At 41.1% G+C, this 13,572-nt stretch overlaps 1 protein-coding gene across 7 annotated transcripts in view; it reads right to left on the bottom strand.

Annotated features, from left to right (window-relative positions):
- Positions 1-13,572, bottom strand: part of ano2b (anoctamin 2b) — a 72,034-nt gene that overhangs the window by 32,956 nt on the left and 25,506 nt on the right. For all 7 annotated transcript variants that reach the window (XM_026146593.1, XM_026146595.1, XM_026146594.1 and 4 more), the window contains 9 exons: positions 11,642-11,740; positions 11,141-11,292; positions 10,706-10,760; positions 10,561-10,612; positions 7,099-7,154; positions 4,987-5,034; positions 4,165-4,229; positions 2,480-2,614; positions 1,673-1,833 (listed from right to left, as the gene is read on the bottom strand). In XM_026146593.1, coding sequence (XP_026002378.1) covers positions 1,673-1,833; positions 2,480-2,614; positions 4,165-4,229; positions 4,987-5,034; positions 7,099-7,154; positions 10,561-10,612; positions 10,706-10,760; positions 11,141-11,292; positions 11,642-11,740 — 823 coding nt within the window. The remainder of the gene's footprint in view (positions 1-1,672; positions 1,834-2,479; positions 2,615-4,164; positions 4,230-4,986; positions 5,035-7,098; positions 7,155-10,560; positions 10,613-10,705; positions 10,761-11,140; positions 11,293-11,641; positions 11,741-13,572) is intronic.

Raw genomic sequence — 13,572 nt, 5'->3', positions numbered from 1 at the left:
CCCCACAGAGACTCCTGCCTGACCTCATTAATCAGCCTGTCCATTACTAGTGCAAACAAGAAGCCGATCCCTGATTAATCCCACTCAAAGCTCAGACATATGTCAATCCTACCACATACCTCACAGCTGTCTTACCATCTTCATACATGTCATCTACCAGCACTCTCACTCTATCACTCCTTCCTCATACAGTACAACAGTTCCGCACTTGGCACCCTCTCATATGCTTTATCTAGACCATCAAAGACACAGTGCAGCTCCTTCTGACAGTCTATACTTTTCCATCAACACCCAAACATCATGCTGAGAAAGAACTACAGATGTGAAGCCACACTGCTGCTCATTGATTGTCACCTCTCTTCTTAACCTAGCTTCAGCAACTCTTTCCCACAGCTTCATGGTGTGGCTCGTTAACTTTATCCCTCTGTATCTACTATGGCAGCGGTCCCCAACCCCCGGGCCACGGACCAGTACTGGTCCGTGAGTCGTTTGGTATCTGGCTGCGAGAGTTGAGGCTCGGGTGTGAAATTTATGGTTCTCAGGGTTTTTATCGTTTTTTTTTTATTGTTTTTATCGTTAACTCAGTTTCCCTGGGTCTTTTCCCATGTGTTATGCATAAATCTTTTTTTTGGTACAGTTACCGGTTTTATTTTGTTGTATTTATCTGCAACACCTTAGAGGCCAGTCTGTGAAAATATTGTTGGGCATTAAACCAGTGCATGGCGCAAGAAACGTTGGGGATTGCTGTACTATAGCTCTGCACATCAGCCATTTCTTCTCCATTCCTCAGTCATGCTCTCACTCTCCAAGATTGTGTCTGGTTAAAAATCCCACTGCCCTCTCTCCTACACATCTTTATACCACCACAGGTATGCCACCTGAACCATCCACCTTTCTAATCTTCATCCTCTTCATAGCCGTCCTCACTTCCTCCTTACTAATCTTCTGCACTTCTTAATACACCATTTATCCTCCTCTGTCATGTTCTTTACATTCATGAGCTCCCCAAAGTACTCCTTCCATCTTCTCAGCATACTCTATTCAGTCATTAGTAGAATTCCATCTCTATCCTTAACCACTCTAACCTGCTGCTCCTTCCTTAGTGTTCAGTCTCATGTAATTTTATACAGATTCTCTCAGGACATAAAATTCAGGTCATAAGATACAGTCCCAATCAAAAGTTTAGGACCACATGCCTTTAAAAGGCCAAATCTGTGCAAAAATGTGGATTGTGCGCTGCTAGAGACCCTGCTTATGCAGTTCAGCAACCCGACCCCGTTCAAAAAGGGAACATTTTGCCTTTGCCATCAGAACACCATGACAGTATGACTACCGGACAGAAAATGACAATGAATCCACATTTTGCACAGATTTGGCCTTTTAAAGGCATGTGGTCCTAAACCTTTGATCAGCTGTAAAACAGTCTGTTTCAGTTTAAGCATTGTTTTCAATAAATTTCATGCTCAAAAAAAATGTTTTGTCTCACTCCCATTTCTTCTTGTTGCATGTTGAAGCTCTACTTAGAACCTTGTTAAGATCCAACCATGCCAAATATGTTATTTGCCATTTTTCAAGTGGTCTTAAACTTTTGATCAGGACTGTATCTCTGAGCATTTTCATAACCAGCCCACCTGTCATCTCGGTATGCATATGCAAAAACACATAACCTTACCCCATAGAGACATGAAGATGGCAAAGAAGACAGTGGCAGGGTTATCAAAGAGGTGTGAAGCTTTGGCGGTTCCACAGGCAGTGCTGAGATGCCAGAAGTCACATGCTCGGTCACACAGAGGACACATGGTGAAATTGAGACGCTGGTCACACATCTCCAGACTGAAGAAGAGGGGGAAAAAATATCAAATCTAGAGTGCCCACCATTATATAACATGTGGTGTAGTGTTAATGTTTATGACTATAAGATTAACTGAGGCTCTATATTTCTGTCTGTGGATTCACTCTCAGCTAAAAAGGCGCATGGATCTTTGGGTCTGTTACATTTAACCACAATAAATGAATGGAACTTTTAACACATAACCACAACACAAGCTTTTCTACTTTGACCCTATTCATACTTGGTGTAGGCTGAATTATCAGCCTTCCACTTCATCACACACACACACACACACACACACACACACACACACACACACACACCACACCACACGCACACGCACACACGCACACGCACACACGCACACAGAGCCAGCTGAGCCTTTTGTGCGCCACCCACACAACCCTGACTAAAGCCAGATACAGCAGGTATCTGGGCAATCCCTGTCTAGTAAATGTGTGTATGGGCATATGTGCATGCAATGGCAGGAACAAATCCTTATTTTCTGCATTATGCTAGAATCCGTATTTTAGGGAACATCTCATTCCATAACCACTTTTTACAGTGTGGGATTGTACAATGATTTTCTCTCTCAAATGAAACTGCAACAGTAAAACTAGAGATTTTTGCAGTGGATTTCTAATGTACCTTGGTATATTAGTGTCCATTGTCGCCACTCCATAGCCAAACACAATGATACCCACTATGGAAGCTGGTACAAGCAGCTGGGTGTACACGCCGAGCCATGCAAAGTAAAGGCCGATCTTCTCACCAAAGTACTTCCTGTGGGTAAGGAATAATGCAGTTCATGGTTAGGGCACAGCAGACGGAATTAGTATGTAAAACAGGTGTAAGGATCCTGATGCTGTGTTTGACCCCAAAATAGATTAAGAGGGCTAATGCTCTTATTATTTAGGGTGTTTCCTACCTCTGCAAAGCCTTTAATAGTTGCTTCTTAAAGACTGGTGTACAAATTCTGCCTGAGCAAGATCTAAAGACTCCAACATGGACTTAATTAACCTTAACAATGGATAAATCTGTGCTACTTACTGCAGAGTAATCAAAATAGTATAATTAGTTACACTATTTAGTTATACTATTTAGAAGTACAAATCAACAGAATATATAGTAAATAGCAGCATCAAGTTTTTATGATTGTCAGAGGTTTATTACCACAAAGCAAATGTGTCCACATGTAATGAGATAAGCAACATTCTTCATTCTGTGTAATTTTGCTGAGTCAATAATTGTGTCAGTACATAGTATTTTAGCCCTCAGCCTACTCTATTGGGTGTTCTATTGGATTTAGGTCAGGCGAGTACGGGGGTCATTGAATGGTATCAGTTTCTTCATATTCAAGCAACTGCCTGCATTCTCTCACCATATGAAGCCGAGCACTAGGTGAAACCCGTCAGTGTAGGGTCTGACGGCAGGCCGAAGGATTTCATCCCCATATCTACTGGCAGTCAGGGTGCCAACACCCAGCATGTCGAGGTCTGTGGATATTCCTCCATGGATATATGCCTCCCCAGACCATCACCGACCCACCACCAAACAGGGCATACTAAATGAGCTTGCATGCAGCATTACATTCTCCACAGCTTCTACAAACCCACGACTGTCACAGGTGCTCGGGGTGAACCTGCTCTCATTTATGAAAAGCACAGGGTGCAAGTAGTGGACCTGCTATGACTGGTGTTCTATGGTAAATGTCAAATGGGCTCCACAGTGCCAGGTAGTGAGCACAAGGGACATCGGGCCTTCAGGCCACCTGTATGAAGTCTGCTGGAGGTCATTTTGTAGCTCTGGTAGTGCTCATCCTGTTCCTCCTTGAGCACATACCAGTCCTGCTAATGGGTACAGCCCTGTCCAGCTCTCCTAGAGTAACTTCTGTGCTCCTAAAATCTCCTCTATGTTCCTGAGTCTGTCAATATTGGGTCAGGCTGAGATATAAAATTTGCAGTTGAAACAAATATAAATTCTTGATTTGTCAGTCTTACAAGGTGGTTTGGCTAGTAAGGAATCATTCATGACCAGTATACACATGGTGACTAGTAACACCAAAGAACAAATGGGCATGTGAATATCTTAAGAACCATTTCACTAGCTGGCCGACATTCTTATTTTAGGTTTGACAGCATTTTTTAGTGGATAAAGGTGAATGGCATAAACATGAATTGAGCTGCTGTTTGGGGAAGGGCTCTGAGGGGACTGGCGGCGGCTCCCGTGCCTGGCAGGTCCCCATGTACATCTTTCACTAATCATGTATGGCAGAGTCATATTAAATTAAAAGAAAAACGGAGGTCTTCGTGTTGATGCTGTGGTTACTTTACCTGACTAGATCAATGGGTTGGTACTTGTAAAAGGCTGAGTATCTAGCCCACTCTTCATGCAGAACCTGACAGACAAGACAAAGCAATAGAGAGAAAGGGAGAGGGAGAGAGAGAGGGGGAGAGAGAGAGAGAGAGAGAGAGAGAGAGAGAGAGAGAGAGAGAGAGAGAGAGAGAGAGAGAGAGAGAGAGAGAGAGAGAGAGAGAGAGAGAGAGTCAGAGTCTCAGTGTGGGCGTATTTTGTCATGTTGTAAGTTGAAAATGATTCTCAGAGGTAGAGCTCATCTGTAGGCAGTAACATTCTGATTGGCCGAATTAAACCTCAGTGGATGAAGCCAACAAGCTGCAGTATAAGTAACATTATCCTGCAGCCAAGTGAAATGCAGTAAGAGAGGAGGAAAACCGCATTATGAAGCCTGGTGCTCCTCGTGCTTAAAAGATAAAAATCTAACAAGGTATGTGGTTGAACTAGAACATGTTACAAAAACTGGAGTAAACACAAGGATAAAGACTAATCCTCTCAATTTTCACATTTCAATTTTCTATTAATATTTTGCTTTGAAATTTGAGTCGGATCCTGTTTTTTTGCACTTTGAGAGTTTTGTAAACACGTTAGACAGATGTTGGAAGAAAATCAAATTAAATATGAGATGAGGATGGCAAACTAAAGCTCAGTTGTTCAGAAAAGTGGAGGTCCCTTTTTGAGTTGCTGGGAGTTAACATGTTTTGGACAGCTGACTTGACTGAGACTGAGTTTTCATAGCTGTACCACATCACTTAAAGGAACAAAGGGGGTGACAGGAATGAAAGGCTGAGTCAACGCACCTGTCTGTCGTTCCTCTCCTCCAGGTGTCCGATGACCTTGTAGTCACCCTGAGCAGTGAGAAGAGAGGATGAAAAGCATGAGTGCACACAGGCGCACGACAACAGGCAGCACAGTGCACTTGTGGAAAACATGTAGAAATACAGTATTTGAAGTTGTTAAGAGCAGATAATGTGGTAAGAGGAGGTTGTCTGAAGTGTTAATATCAATCAAGTTAGATGTCAGAGTTATTGTCAGTTTTATAGCTGGTTAAACCACGGGGCCATGCCAGTGTACATCTTTAATTTAGAGCCAAAGACTTTTCAGAAACTGAAATTATCATTTTAGGTCAGAGAAGGCATGATAGACTCCAATTTGTTCATTTAAATGGATTTTTCTACACACTAAGGTTAAATATGGAGATCCACAGGGTTCTATGCTGGACCAATTCTATTACACATGCTTCCCTTAGGCAGCATAATTAGACATACATTTTCATTTCTATGCAGATGAAACTCAGGGGATCTATGAAAGTAAATGATACACACCAATTAGCTAAGCTGCAGGAATGTCTTAAAGAAAAAGACTGGATAACCTCTAATTTACTGCTTCTAAAATCAGATCAAACTGGGGTTATTCGACTCACTCCTAAGGATCTTAGAAATCTGATGGCTGCTTGGCCTCATTACCTTGGCTTCCAGTATCACCGTAAGGAATCTATTATATTAAACAAATATTTAGGACTTCTTTCTTCTATCTGTGCAATCTCTTAAAAAATAGAAATATCCTGTCTAAGAGTGATGCTGAAAAACTATTCCATGCATTTATTTGTTCTAGGAAAAATGATCCAAAGTGCTGCAGCAAGAGTACTGACAGGGACTACAAACAGCTTTTTTCCACCATACTGGTTCCTCTTCAATCACTGTTAAAGCTGGGATTATATTTAAAATCCTTGTCCTCACAAACAAGGTCTTAAATAATCAGGCCCCAGTAGAGCACTTAGCTCTCAGATTTCCTTCTGGTTCCTAAGATATTTAAAAAGTGGAATGACAGGCAGAGTCTTCAGCATTCAGGCCCCTCTTCTGTGGAACCAGCTCCCAGCTTGAACTTAAAAGCAGAGAGAGTGTCTTCTAAGTTCAGGCTTAAAACTTTCCCTCTTGTTAAAGCTTAGCTGGGGCTGGATCAGGTGATCCTGAATTTAGTGTAACTAAACACTACAATAGACACGGCTTGCTGGGGCTTTCCATGATTCACTTAGCATTTCTTTCTCACTCACTTGTTTTTGCCTCAGCATTTAATTATCAGATATTCGATTCTGGCTCTCTTCCTCAGTACATGTTTTGTCCAATTTCCTTCCACTCACCCTCAACCTGTCACAGCAGATAGCTGCCCCTCCCTTAGCCTGGTTCTGCTGAAGGTTTCTTCCTGTTAAAGGGGAGTTCTTCCTTCCCACTTCTTGATGCATGTTCAATCATCCAGGTAAGTAAATCTCCAAAAGTTGATTCTGTTCATCCGGACGTAGCGTTTTGTGGAAGAAACGTTTCGTGACTCATCCAAGTGACTTCTTCAGTCTGCAGTCAGCTGACTGCAGACTGAAGAAGTCACTTGGATGAGTCACGAAACGTTTCTTCCACAAAACGCTACGTCCAGATGAACAGAATCAACTTTTGGAGACTTCCTTCCCACCGTCGCAAAGTGCTAGCTTAAAGGGGGTCATATGTTTTTGGGCTTTTTTCTCTGTCATTGTAGGGTCTTTACAATACAAAGTGCTTTGAAGCGACTGTTGTTGTCATTTGGTGCTGTATAAATAAAACTGAATTGAATTATCACTCACAAAATATAATTAGATAATCAAAAATTAACACAGAACAGTAATTCTTCCTTATATTTCAATTTTCAATTTCAATTTTATTTATATAGCGCCAAATCACAACATAAGTCGCCTCAAGGCCCAATTATGTATTATATGTACCCGTTAATTTCAAAACTTGAGAAATTCCTGCACTAGTCAGTATTTTGCTACGTCATTTGTCAGAGTGTAAGATTTCTACTCCAAGAATGTTTCCACTCACTGAAAATTGAAATCTAGTAAAACACATTAAAACCATCAGCGTCTCAGGGGACTTTGCACTTACATCGTGAAGAGGGAAGGCAGCGTCATACACGCCTTTAGCTATCAATGTGCTGATGCCTGAAAGAGAGAGAGCAGAGACGTGAGACAACCCCAAGAGAGTTTGAGTGTCATTTATGAGGGGTTTCCTTTTCCTGCTAAGCATCGTGAACTGCATCCTCTGAAAAGACGGCAGTTTTTACTTGCATTGAAAGGCAAGTGAGGTTTCAACCAGAAACTCAAACAGCTGGCTGGGCTTTTAAAAAAATAAGTGTTTGAGGCACTTACAAAGAGGTGTGTAAGCACATTTTTTACTGAAAAAGAATTAAGGATTGAGGTTAAAATAACTGTTCCAGGCTAAGAGGAAATTCATTTTTAGACAATGAAAAAGAGCACCACCTTTTATTTATCCAATATCCAGCACTACTTACTTGTGATTCGATTTTTTTAAGGATGTGATTTGTTGTCCCAAAAGGATAATAATAAAAAAGAAAAATGGTTCTTTCCCCACACGTATTGTATAGCCTGTACCATTTTAAAAAGTCTGGTTTTCAGTGTCAGACAGACTGGTTCTGTCTTTTGCCCTTGAAAGTTTTCACACGTTAAATCGTGGCCTGCCCGTTACCTGTCAATGTCAGGGGTGGACGCTGATGCATGACATGACGCGGCATACACAACTACCTCTTCCATCAAACTAACTAATCAATTATCAGTGCCTCAAAGGGGACACGGACCTATGCAGCGATTAGCTGTGCTATTAATGAACATCACGACCAACACACATACACCTACGCATGAATGCTCACTCAACCAGCCAGAAACAACCACAACTCCCAGTGGCCCCTGCTTCAATCTCAGCCTGACCCGGGAAGTATGACCCACTTGTAGAAGAGATGGAGTAAAGCAACAGAGACAGAGAGGGAGAGTGTGTGTGTGGGGATTGTGTGAGCCTGGGTGGGCGGGGGGGAGGGGAAGAGAGAAAATAGAGATTAAAAAGATGCAACTCTATTTTTCTCGTCCCTTCTTGCCCTACAGCTTCATTAGTACCCGCTGGCTGAGACCTTCTGCTGTGATAGGCAAGCCAACCAGACATATGGTGGACATTAGAAATGAAACTGGGATCAGCATATCTATATGGGACCGATGGGCATTATAAGTGTGACAGGCAGATGCAACCATAATCTGCGTCTAATTAAATGCTACAGTTATATAAACAGGAAAGAGCTGCACTAACAAAGAATCAGGGGATACCTGATACCATGCAGTTCTTTCATGTCTCATACGGACAAACAGTGGTGGATATATTTTAATGGAAATTCCAATGAAAGTACAATGAAGCCTTTAAGACAGCCGTCATCTGCGTGCCTTGCATGTTTATTTTCTAGATTACCTCAACAAATTATGGGTCACGCACAATTGCACAAACAAAGAGTGCGGCTGAACATATTGACTTAGCTGCTGAATGTCCCTATGGGTGTCTATGGTTAAAGGAATTGTTATTGAGCAGCCTTTCTAGGAACGGCCTGGTGGGAATAGGTTGTTGGGAAAATGATCTCTGTGTCATCCAACTATGCAGCACAGCACTCATTGTTTAGACAACCACTTGAACGTCACTTTATCTCTCTAGTGCACAAACAGCTTGCATGGCTCTGCGACCTTCTAGTACCTTCTTCTTCCTAAACTAAGAATTATTGCTGTATAACATTTAACTACAAATCTATAGTTTTACCTTTCACAACAGAGAACAAGACAATATGAGATGCTCGGGTGTTATTTAGTTTATCATCATTGACTCAAATAAATGTTGCCTGATTGCTACACCCTGTTTGAAGGGTGCTATAAAACGGGTGTAGTCAATGTGCTGTTATACCAAAGGTGTAACCAAAATGCTCAGTATTGTATACGTATTGTATACAGATCTAAGTAGCTTGGAAAGAAAAGCCAGTGGATTTCTTTAGGTTTCTTGAAGATGTTTCACCTTCATCAGAGAAGCTTCTTCATTTCTAAAACCAAATGGTGGAGTATTTAATCCCTAGTGGGATTAACCCTTAAGAGGGCCGTTGACCCGCTATTGATTATGTGCCTCATCACATGAGCCAAGGTGTGAAAAGGGTGTGGGTCATTATCAGCAGAGTTTTCAGGTGAAACTATTGTGAGACCTTGGCTCACCCGATCATGTGACCTATTGAGATCAAGTCACAGAAGATGTGAGTGGGCGTTGAGGTGTCTGGGGAGGGATCTCAAAACTGGCTTGTAAGTTGGTGTTGTAAGCCACCCCAAAGTGGACAATGACAAGACAATGTTGTTTCATTTGTCATTCTGCTTCTTCCTAGTTGGTGTCTGACCTTTATCCTGTGCATCTTTACAGATTCGATGAATTGGGATAACCACCTGTTTAAAGAGCTTTCTTTACATGTGTGCGTTCCTTTTCTTTCCTTTCTGGCTTACAGGGAATGTTTTCAGCCCGGTGTTCTAGGGTTCTGATTACTCCAATGTTGTGTTCCAGAGGGTGGCGGTGGAGTCAAAGAGTGGGTACTGGTCTGTGTGTGGGCTTCTGGTAAACTTCCAATGTTGAGGTTTCCATTCTCTTCAATGTGCACAGCACAGTCCAGAAATGGCAAACTATTATCCTTCTTGTCTTCCCTGGTGAACTTTATGTTTCTGTTTCTATCCACTGAATTGAGGTGAACAGTGTAGGCTTCTACTTCTTGGGTTTTGATTTTGACCCAGGTGTCATCCACATATCTGCAGCAGTAGAAGCCTATAGAAAGTCCAGTCACGTTTCTTCCGAGTGCCTCGATTCGATTACCATGAGATTGAGATTACCATGATCTGGATGACTGAGAACCTACACATCCATATTGAATGCAAACATATTTTGAAGCAGGGTTTTATTGTCATAGGCTCTGGTGTAGACCAGTGGTTTAGAGGTTTTTATGGCACACTAAAGAGCAAAGCAAAATTTCCAGCAACACCTGTTTTTATATCTGCAGAAGAGAGTGTTTATGTCATCTGGAACACCAGATCCTTTTGCACTTAAAAATAAATAAATAAATAAATAAATAAATAAATAAATAAATAAATAATGCTTGACACTATGCTAGCAAATGATAAATTCACATAAACTTTCCTCAAGACATACCAGTGTGTCTCTGTTAAGAAGCACTGGTGTAGAAATAATCTAAAATGAGTTAGTTCTGGGAGTAACCAATGGCGGACCAAATTTCAGGAGGCTGGGAAGGATATGATTGGAGGAGTGTTGCTGCTTTCCAGCACAGGTGAATGAGATCAATTATACTGAAAACTATTTTAGACTAGCAACATGACACTTAAAAAAAATGAGTGAATAACTTAGTGACTTCTATTAGACACTGATGCCTTCAGCAAACCACTTGAGATCTGCTATTGGAGTCTATTGGAATACACATTTAAACACTGATAAAGCAGAGGCACAGCAAACTTCTAATGAAATGCTTTGTACCCTCACCTATGGTTTGACAGGTTCGTGCACACACCGTCCGTCTCAGGATCTCATAAACCTGTGGAACATTTCAGCTTGTTAGACTGGAAAAATTGACTAATCTTGAAAAAAATATGATACAGGAGGTAGTGATGTAAACATAGAGACTTACTATTCTGCCCCTTGTAGAATTGTCAAAGAAAGTGTCTTTAGATGTGATGTTGTACCTGAAGGAAACACAACCAATGAACACTATGGTACACTATGGCAGGGCTGCTAAGGTTTTTGCAAAACATAGTCTTTTCAACTTTAAACACAAAATGCACCTGCAACAACACCAAACAGGTGGCTGTGTGTTACAAGTTTGTGGTTTAAAAAAACAAAACAAAAAAACAAGTGTAGTGACTTTTCGACAATAAATGATTTGACATCATTTGTTGTTTAGGTTAATAGAAGGTTGTGACTATAGCATCCATAGTCAGATCCAACTAAGGACCAGCCCTAGTACCAGACAGTTGGTTTTCTTATCATTACTTAGTCTTATTTTATACTGAAACCATAAAATAAGGCTCTATAGAAAATAAATCTGTGTTCATATTTATCTCACAAGTGTAGCTTGTCCCTGGAGAAGCAGTGTGAAAGAAATTTGGTGCGTCCATGATCTTGATGTGGTACTTTAGGCTGGAAAGGCTTGGTCAGCGTTCTCCACACTGTGCTCATACTGGAGCCGAAACCAGTTTCCTCTTTGATTTCATAACTCTGGGGTAACCAAAACATACAGAGTTAACCATGTTACTACCTGTAAGATACACACATCCAAAGAACTTAACACTGTCTGAGAATTAAAGACCTAACACTGAGTGGTACTGCAGTAATAACCCCACGTGTAAATATAATTATGGGTATGACTGTCTCTGTACTTTTAACTGAATTTTAAAAAAACTGGCATACCAAAGTCTTAGACTTAATTTCTTAAAATGTTACAACCCTTAAGTTTATTGTAATAGCCATTATATAGAAAAAAAAAATAACTACAGAGACACAATATCAACTTCAGCTGTTTGCTAACCCAACAAGAAACTGCTGCAGTGAGGTACTCTGATCTTACCGTCTTGGTGGGGACTCTAATCTTGAGAAACTCGGCCTCTCGACATAATACTGGCCATGGTGCGTGGACTCTGGTAAAGCTGGGGCCATGGCTCTTTAACTGAAAAAAACAAAAACATTCAGTTGTGTTTATGTAAGCAATTTGGGAAATTAAACATGCTAATCAGATCCAAACACAGTTTTGATTAGCCATGATTCAGTGTTTACAAGCACTTACCATGACTGAGCTTGTTTTCTACCAATAATGCTTTATTGCCCTCAACTTTTTATGCTCGGGGAAATGTATCAGCAGACTGCTTGGCTGACAGTACCTGCTGTTTAAAAATGGCTTACCAGACCATCTGCCAATACTGCTTTGCAATCCAATACAGCAGACTTTGTTTTAGCAGGAGAGACCTAAATACATTCTGCTCCTCACTTGATATTTTCGCTTCTCAGTGCTTTTTCCCTTCAGGCCTTACAGTTGACATCTGCAAGGGCCAACTCAACATTTTGCATTCAACACGGAGTTTTCTTTGAAATCCAAGCCAGATGCAACCAATCCTTGCCATCATTCTGACCTACGGAAAAGCTTTGGCTAGCCTGTTTAGCCAGCAGCATTCCTCTGATATCTATTAAAGATAGATGTGTCCTGTGCTCCTACAGCAAAGCCTGGAGCCGTTTGCAGTTTGGTGCAGAATGTTCCTAACACATTGGAGGTTTGTTTTTTGTGATTTTACCTCCAACTTCAAATGTAACATATTAATTGTATGTAAGATGAAATTCTGACTCATCTAGCTGCTAATGAATCATGTTCCAGTGCCCACACGGTAATTAGTATATTAATATTAATATGCATTAGCAAAATTTGATAATTGGTTGCTTCAAATAGCACCAAGAGATACATGATTGAATTCCTGAATACGAGCGCGATGACAAAACTTCTTCTGGATTCCTGTGGCTGAATATAAATAGAAAGTATAAGTGAAGCAACACATTTCCAAGAAATTTGTTCCAAAAGTAAATTTAAAAAAAATTGTTTGCAGCAGGCCTGATGGACCTGGTTTTTAGTGTGAGTGAGAGAGTAAATGAAATGAAAGCGGAGCCAGTGGGGGATGACAGCCAGGTAACCTTACCCTCCTTAGACCCCCCCATTAGGTTCTGCAAGAGGGGGGGGAAGTGAAAAGAGAAAGGTGGTATGGCAAATGACAGAAACCTGAAACTATTCCCTTTCTCCTCTCGACTCCTACTCTCCTGAGATCTTTCACTCCCCCTCACCACCCTCCCCTCCTCACATATATTACTGTAGCTTGTGCTGCCCGCTAGACACTGTTTCACTGACTGATTGACTGCTTCACTGTCAGTCTTACTGCTCTTATTTCATTATCATCTCTCTCCCTCTGTCACATCCACACAGACTTTAGTCCCACACATTGCATACAGCTGAATGCGAAGGCACCTGAGATTCACCTCGCTTTAATAAGATGTATTTGTTATAAATAATCCATGTGCGGGCACACACACACATACAAAATAAATGTACTTTTACCATTTACAGATGACCAAAATAGAAGAAAAATAACTAAAAGAAACACAAGTAAATTATCTCACTAAAGTACGAGGAGACTCAGTTGAATGTGAAATTGAAGTGCTTTCACCTTGTTGCTGTCCTGTTACACACTGATCTGTCACATCACAGTATGTTTATGTGTCATGGCAAAAAGCTTACATTCCTGAGGACTTGAGAGGTTGTTTATGCTTATCAGACTATAAAAGGGTTACATAATTCATCCCAAACAGACAGATAATGTAAAAATCAAGGAAATCAAAGACCACTACCACTCTCCTCACGGGTGGTCGATCAGCAAAGATCATTCCACGAGTAAGAGGTGTTAAAGTCCAGAGCAACGTCTAATCAAGCAAAAGCCTGCAACTAAAACTGGTCTACTGTTT

The sequence above is a fragment of the Astatotilapia calliptera genome, chromosome 17 (genome assembly GCF_900246225.1).
Source record: "Astatotilapia calliptera chromosome 17, fAstCal1.2, whole genome shotgun sequence".
Taxonomy (NCBI): domain Eukaryota; kingdom Metazoa; phylum Chordata; class Actinopteri; order Cichliformes; family Cichlidae; genus Astatotilapia; species Astatotilapia calliptera.
This window is presented reverse-complemented; position numbering and strand designations above follow the sequence as displayed.